General features: G+C 42.1%; 1 protein-coding gene across 6 annotated transcripts in view; it reads right to left on the bottom strand.

Annotated features, from left to right (window-relative positions):
• Nucleotides 1–2,047: 2,047 nt before the first annotated feature.
• Nucleotides 2,048–6,000, bottom strand: part of TNIP3 (TNFAIP3 interacting protein 3) — a 48,752-nt gene continuing 44,799 nt past the window's right edge. For all 6 annotated transcript variants that reach the window (XM_085578324.1, XM_085578323.1, XM_085578325.1 and 3 more), the window contains one exon: nt 2,048–2,877. In XM_085578324.1, coding sequence (XP_085434450.1) covers nt 2,846–2,877 — 32 coding nt within the window. In that variant the 3' untranslated portion in view covers nt 2,048–2,845. The remainder of the gene's footprint in view (nt 2,878–6,000) is intronic.

Here is a 6,000-nt window from a genome sequence, read left to right as displayed (position 1 = left end):
CCATCCATTAAAGGGAGAAGCTGAGATTACTTGACCAAATGGCATGGTCATACACCACCTGCTTTTCCTCATTTTATTCTAGACTACTGAAAGAGAGAGAGGGGATGAAGACCAGAAATGCTGGGCACCCCATAATCCTGATTGCCCAAAACCTGCTGTCGTGACTGGGCAATGACTGGTAGGAGGCTGGAAGGATGATGTGAAGATAATGAAGTGCAAGTCTTTGGGTGTGAGGACCCAGAGCCAAAGGGTAAAAGAGCATTATTTCACCCACAGTGTTCACCGTGCATTTCTAGTTCTGCTTTTTACACAGTTCATTTCATCTGAGAAGAAAAATGCTTTCATGGATGGTGTGTTCCTGCTATAATTCATGAGATTATGTATATTTTTCTCCACAGGGAGAAAAAAAAAAAAGGATAAAAAATTCCAAAATACCCCAAGTTTTTAAGGGAGAACTGGGACTGTTGATATCCAGTTTTGGCACCGCTTGAGGAAGGAAAAAAAATCCCTGTTAAGAACACTATGGTTGATTTTAACCAACTCACCCCCTCAGAGTTGTCTGGGTCACTGCAGAAAGCGTTTCCTTTGGGGGTGTTTGAGCCCAGCAATGCTAATTCAGACAGATGACAGCACCTGCACTGGGGGAACATACATCATTCCAAGAAAATCAAGTGGAAAAGCAACTTCCAGGCATTTTAAAAGATACAAACTCTCTAGCATACATCACCAGGAATACCCCATGCTTGGCGTGATTAGGATTTGCGTGAGCCAAAGTTTACAGTCTTGAGCCCAAGCTTGACAAACATTAAGAGCCTGTGACTATAAATATGGCCCTGCAAACACCAGTTTCTCCCTGTGAATAGCTCGCGTTGAATCATCCTTTCGGGCCAGCTAACGCTGTCAGACAATGTGTCAAGCGCCACGAATGGCCAGCGCAAACCTCCACGGATGGCTGGGGAAAAGGATGGCTGGGGAAAAAGGATGGCTGGGGGAAAAGGATGGCTGGGGAAAAGGATGGCTGGGGAAAAAGGATGGCTGGGGAAAAAGGATGGCTGGGGAAAAAGGATGGCTGGGGAAAAGAGTGGCAGTGAATGGAGCGGGGCGGCTGCCCCCACACCGAGCACACAGAGCGCGTCTGTTCCAGGGATTCCCGGCGGCTTTGAGCTCGGGGTGCTCTGCCCACAGTGCTGGTCACCTGCTGGGAGCTCCCATTGAATGAGGTTACATTCTAATTGGATTTTCCGAAGGCAGCACATTAGCATTTTCCATGATCTCACCCTTATTAGCCAAATCGCTAATCAGGAGGAGCGCGGTTATATTGTCTGCTGGTTACATTATCTGCTGCTGCAGTGTCTGCAAGCCAGTCCCAAATTCATGCAGAGATAAAAACTCCCCTCTCTCTAGCAGAGACTCGGGAGTCTATTGTGGAGCTAAGGTTGCAGTCAAACTCTAATTTTCAATAGTTCACCCAAAACCAACTTCTCTCTGGAGGATGCCTCACTCAGTGCTTTGCTCCTGCTCTTCCTGAGTCGGTACTATAAATCAGGAATGTCAGCTCTTTCATCCCTGCTGGCAGAAGCAGCATCCCTCTACAATGTAAAAGCAGAAGAATCCTTTCCCATGGACATTCCCATTGAGCCCAGAATCAAATGCTGTATATGTTTAATACTGTAAGGTTATTATTTCTATGCACAGGCCTTTGAGTATTGAAAAGAATGGAAATACCTGTTCCATAAGCAGAAATTACACATTCAGGCTGTCCTGTAGCCGATGACTCTGCCTTTGCACAGTTCAGAAAACTGTGTCAGAACTTAAATCCACAGGAAATACTCCCGAGCTATCAGGAAAGCAGGCAGGACATCTTATGTACTGCAAAAATCTGTTTCTTTCAGGTTGGGTCCCAGCAGGTTTGGATACCTGCTTCTCAACAGCAGCCTTCCTAAAAGCCTGAGGGGAAGAGACAATCTTGCACATAGATTATCAAGTAATGTTTGCTGGACAGTCATCCATCAACATTTTCTGAAAAAAAATTACTGTCTAAATACAATTTCACTTAAAAAACCAGGTTTTATTCTTGGTTAGAGTTTACATGATGATGTTCAGATTCATTACGAGAGTAATTTGGAAATATAAAACCACATTCACTCTGAAGTGAAACCCATTCAATACTTCTGCTAATATTCTTGCAATACAAATAAGTACATACAGAAAACCCCCGCTGTGATTATGTTTTACATGTTATTCAAGAACCAAAATAAAAGGAGATCTGACCTGACTGAAAAAAGGTAAGTGGGCACCTTTTACCTGGCCTGGCATGGGTGTTACCCTGATCACAATTACACAAAGGAGTTTAAACAATGAAGCAGATTTCCCTTTTACCAACCAAGGAGAGGACAGAATTCAAGGTGATCAATCAACAAATCATCCCCTGGACTCAAATAAAAGCCCTCATCATTCCCAAATGAAAACAACAACAACAAAAATATCACACCACTATTGGGTTTGCAAGCTCTTGAATTCAAACCAGATGTGACAGTCTGAATCCTCAGCAAGAACTGCATCTCTTCTCATCAGGCTTTTAAAGAGATTCTCACAAGGCAGCACAAACAGCATCTTCAGAACAAAGGGCAGTAACGCTTCCCAGCAGAGTTTAACTGGATCTTGAGGATCACCAGCCTGTATGAGCTGCTTTTCTATTGTCCTCACAGGGATTTTACCAGGCATAAATCACATGCACTGAAGAGATAAGGAGCTAGGAGTAAAAAAACCCCAGAAGAAAACAGAATAATGAAGTTGCAAGAGTGCCTTGCAGCCTTTGGTTTACACTTCTCCAGGCCGGAGGCTGTCAGCGATGGGCTCCCTTCTCCAGGGAAGAATCTGCAACAGCAAAATCAATGGGAATTATTGTGACATTGAGAAATACAACTCACTTAGGACTAATTTTCCTCCATTTTGTAACGCTTCCACACACACACCCCGCAAAGCCAGCACTGCACTTCATTACAAGACTGTAATCAAACCAATACAAGTGGCAGTAGGAATGAAGAAGCAAAAGAAAGTGGGGATATCAGAGAGTGCTCCAGGAGTCTCTGTCTCAACCTTTCTCTAATCCTGATGGTTGACACAGAACAAACAGTAGGGTCTAATGGCTTAAAACCCCCTTGTAAAATCTTTCCAGACTTCTAAAAAGATCAGCTGACATTCAGCAGTGCTCAGAGGTGTACACTGGCATTAGGTGCACCCAAGAGAGCAGCTAAATCTGGCAGAGGGAATAATGAATGCCCATGACTAAGCAGGTGTTTGTGGTTCAAAAATGTGTTTGAAAGTAAGTCACTCAAGCTAGGAAAATAAAACAAAACTGAAGAAAGGAAAATACGCTATTGCTGGTGCAACACATGCCTCCTGAAGCTTCAGAAGGTTTTGGAAATGCTCTAACACATCTCTAGTATCACAAGCACAAGTGCAGTCAGTATTTCACTTAAAGAGAAAACATTAGAAATTATGAATCCTGATCTGTTTGCTCACAGAAATAAAATGATCAAACCCTGCAGCTGTTTAAATCACATATCCTGTTCCTCTTCCCAAGAGACTTTTCTGCCTGTACTCTGAAGAACTACAACACGTTCTGTGATCTTCAGCTCAAGCTGACTTTTAAAAGCACTTTAACTTCACATGTTCTGGAGTTAGGAATCAGAAGTGTGCTAATGGCCTTTTTGCAGTAGCAGAAATCAAGCTGTATCAGTGAAAATGACAAAAATAATCACATTTGCATTCCCAATGGGGATGGCAAACTGCTAATTAAATCTGTCTTGACTACTTGGAAGCACTGATAATTTCTCATATAATGTATGCACTGAGGACATGTTAATACCAAAAATGTTAGGGGTTTGGGATTTTTTCCAGGAAAATTAAGATGTCAATTAATAGACTTTTTTTTTTCTGTCTGGTTTTTACTGAAAACCTCCACAAATCCATTTTTTTCAGTTTTTCATATTTTCCCCCCTCTCCCTACAGATGTCATTATTTCCAGTGGCAAACCCCACACTTCTCCCTCCTCTTCTTCCAATTAGCTGTAATTATAACAACATTAGTAGCAAATTAGGTGCCTCGAGGGCAAAAATCTGGGAAGCAGCAGAGTGTGGAAAGGAAGAGGAGATGAGACTATAATGGAAGTAAGCGGGCACATCCATGTGCTCATCTGGGCACCCTTAGGGCTGTGCAGGTTGAGCTTGGCTTTCCCTGAGCCTGCCAAGATGAGGAGGTGACCAGCTGCTGCCACAAGCCTCCAGAGCTACCCCTGGAGAGGGAAGCAAAAGGCTCCATTTGGGCATCTCCTCATCCCTGGCATCACGGGATCCAACATAAAAACATCCAGTTCAGGCTGGAGAAACGCATTGGTTGTATCTGATGTTCTGAAGGGGTAACTGGGGTGCTTAAATGCATCTACTGGGAATCTTTCTACCAAGGAAAGAAATGCAGTAGGATTAATTTCAAGTGAAAAAGGCAAGACATGCCAGCAGTTGCAGCACGCAAAAGGGTTCTTCCTCTGAATAGGCTTTTGAGCAATAAACCTTTTTTCCAGAGAATTTTGCATTAAATATCTGGGTCCAGGGAAAATTTCCAAGATCAAACTCTTTTTTACAACTGTCTTTTCAATTTTGCACAGTTGGATAAGGAAGGAAGTCAACACTGCTTGCCAAATAAAATGACATTAAGTACATTTACTGGAAATCTTTCTGCCTTGCTCCTTAAAAATTAAAAAAAAAAACCCAACAAACCCAAATCATTAAAAAAAACCAAACAGAACAACATGACCAAGAACAAAAAGGTCAAAACCTGACATCAGGAGTGTAACAGAGCCCAGAGAGACTTAGGAGCTAAAAGTTCCTCCTAAGGCAGCACTGCTGGTCCAACGAGACAAGGCTGGGAGAATTTGAGCACATTTTAGGACTAAGACTTCCTGCACAGCAAGGTACCTGGGGAGGGATCAGTCCAGAGGTGGGAAAGAGTTATTCTCTTGGAAATGTATTGCCGGTGCAGTAATATCTCATCTTCCTTAATCTCTGTCTTGTATCACCTACATTTCCACTTTGCTTCTCCTTCTTTGTTGGGACCTTAAAGGAAACACCTTTGGTTTTTTGGAAGACAAGCTATGAGTGATCTGAGGTTCTAAGCAGCTTTTTGAGGGTTAGGGCTTTTATTTCTTCTCATTTTGCCCACCCCATTCCTCTCATCCTTTCCTGTTTTCTGATGAATTTATTCCAAATTTATTAGAAAGGGCTCAAACCCAAAAGTGCCAGATCCAAGCCATCATCCAACCACGAGAGCTCAGTGCTGGACATAACATTGCATAAGTGATCCTCTGCCAAATACCAAAACACATCTCTGGGGAAAATAACAGTCTGGAGAGCAAACTTTAGAAAACAGCATCAAATAGTGTTCATCAAATTTCTGTAGCAAAGGGTTGGGGCTTTTAATTTAATTTAATTTAAATTAATTTTTTTAAAAAAATCCTCAGAGATAATCCTAATATTATAGATGCTGGCAAAAAAATGTTTCTTAAACTTAATAGAAAGACAAACTGGGCTTAACAAGGGCAGCAGTCCTTTGAGACAGCCTCCTTTTACCATAGGAGCAGCTAAGGAGAGTGGTGCCAGTCAAAAATAAAGTACATATATGGTTACAGGAGAAGCAGAAAACATGAGATTACAGTTGATTACAGAAGCAACCCTGCAGAACCCAAGTCAAATGCCAAAGTAACTGAGTGCAAACAGCTTCGTCCTCACAAGAGAGGGAGGAAAACACAATGAAGCTGCCTCTATACAAAACTACAGAAAAAATTACTAAGTCCTGCTTAGTGACATACACCTTTAAACAATCACATTATGGGACTCACAGATTTCAGATATCTCTAAACCAGGCTTTTTAAATGGAATATTATCAAAAATATCAGTTTCCCAACTCATTTCACTTGTGTTCAGCTCTGAAGTTACAACCTGT

Source organism: Lonchura striata, chromosome 4 (genome assembly GCF_050655825.1).
Source record: "Lonchura striata isolate lonStrDom1 chromosome 4, ASM5065582v1, whole genome shotgun sequence".
Taxonomy (NCBI): Eukaryota; Metazoa; Chordata; class Aves; order Passeriformes; family Estrildidae; genus Lonchura; species Lonchura striata.
This window is presented reverse-complemented; position numbering and strand designations above follow the sequence as displayed.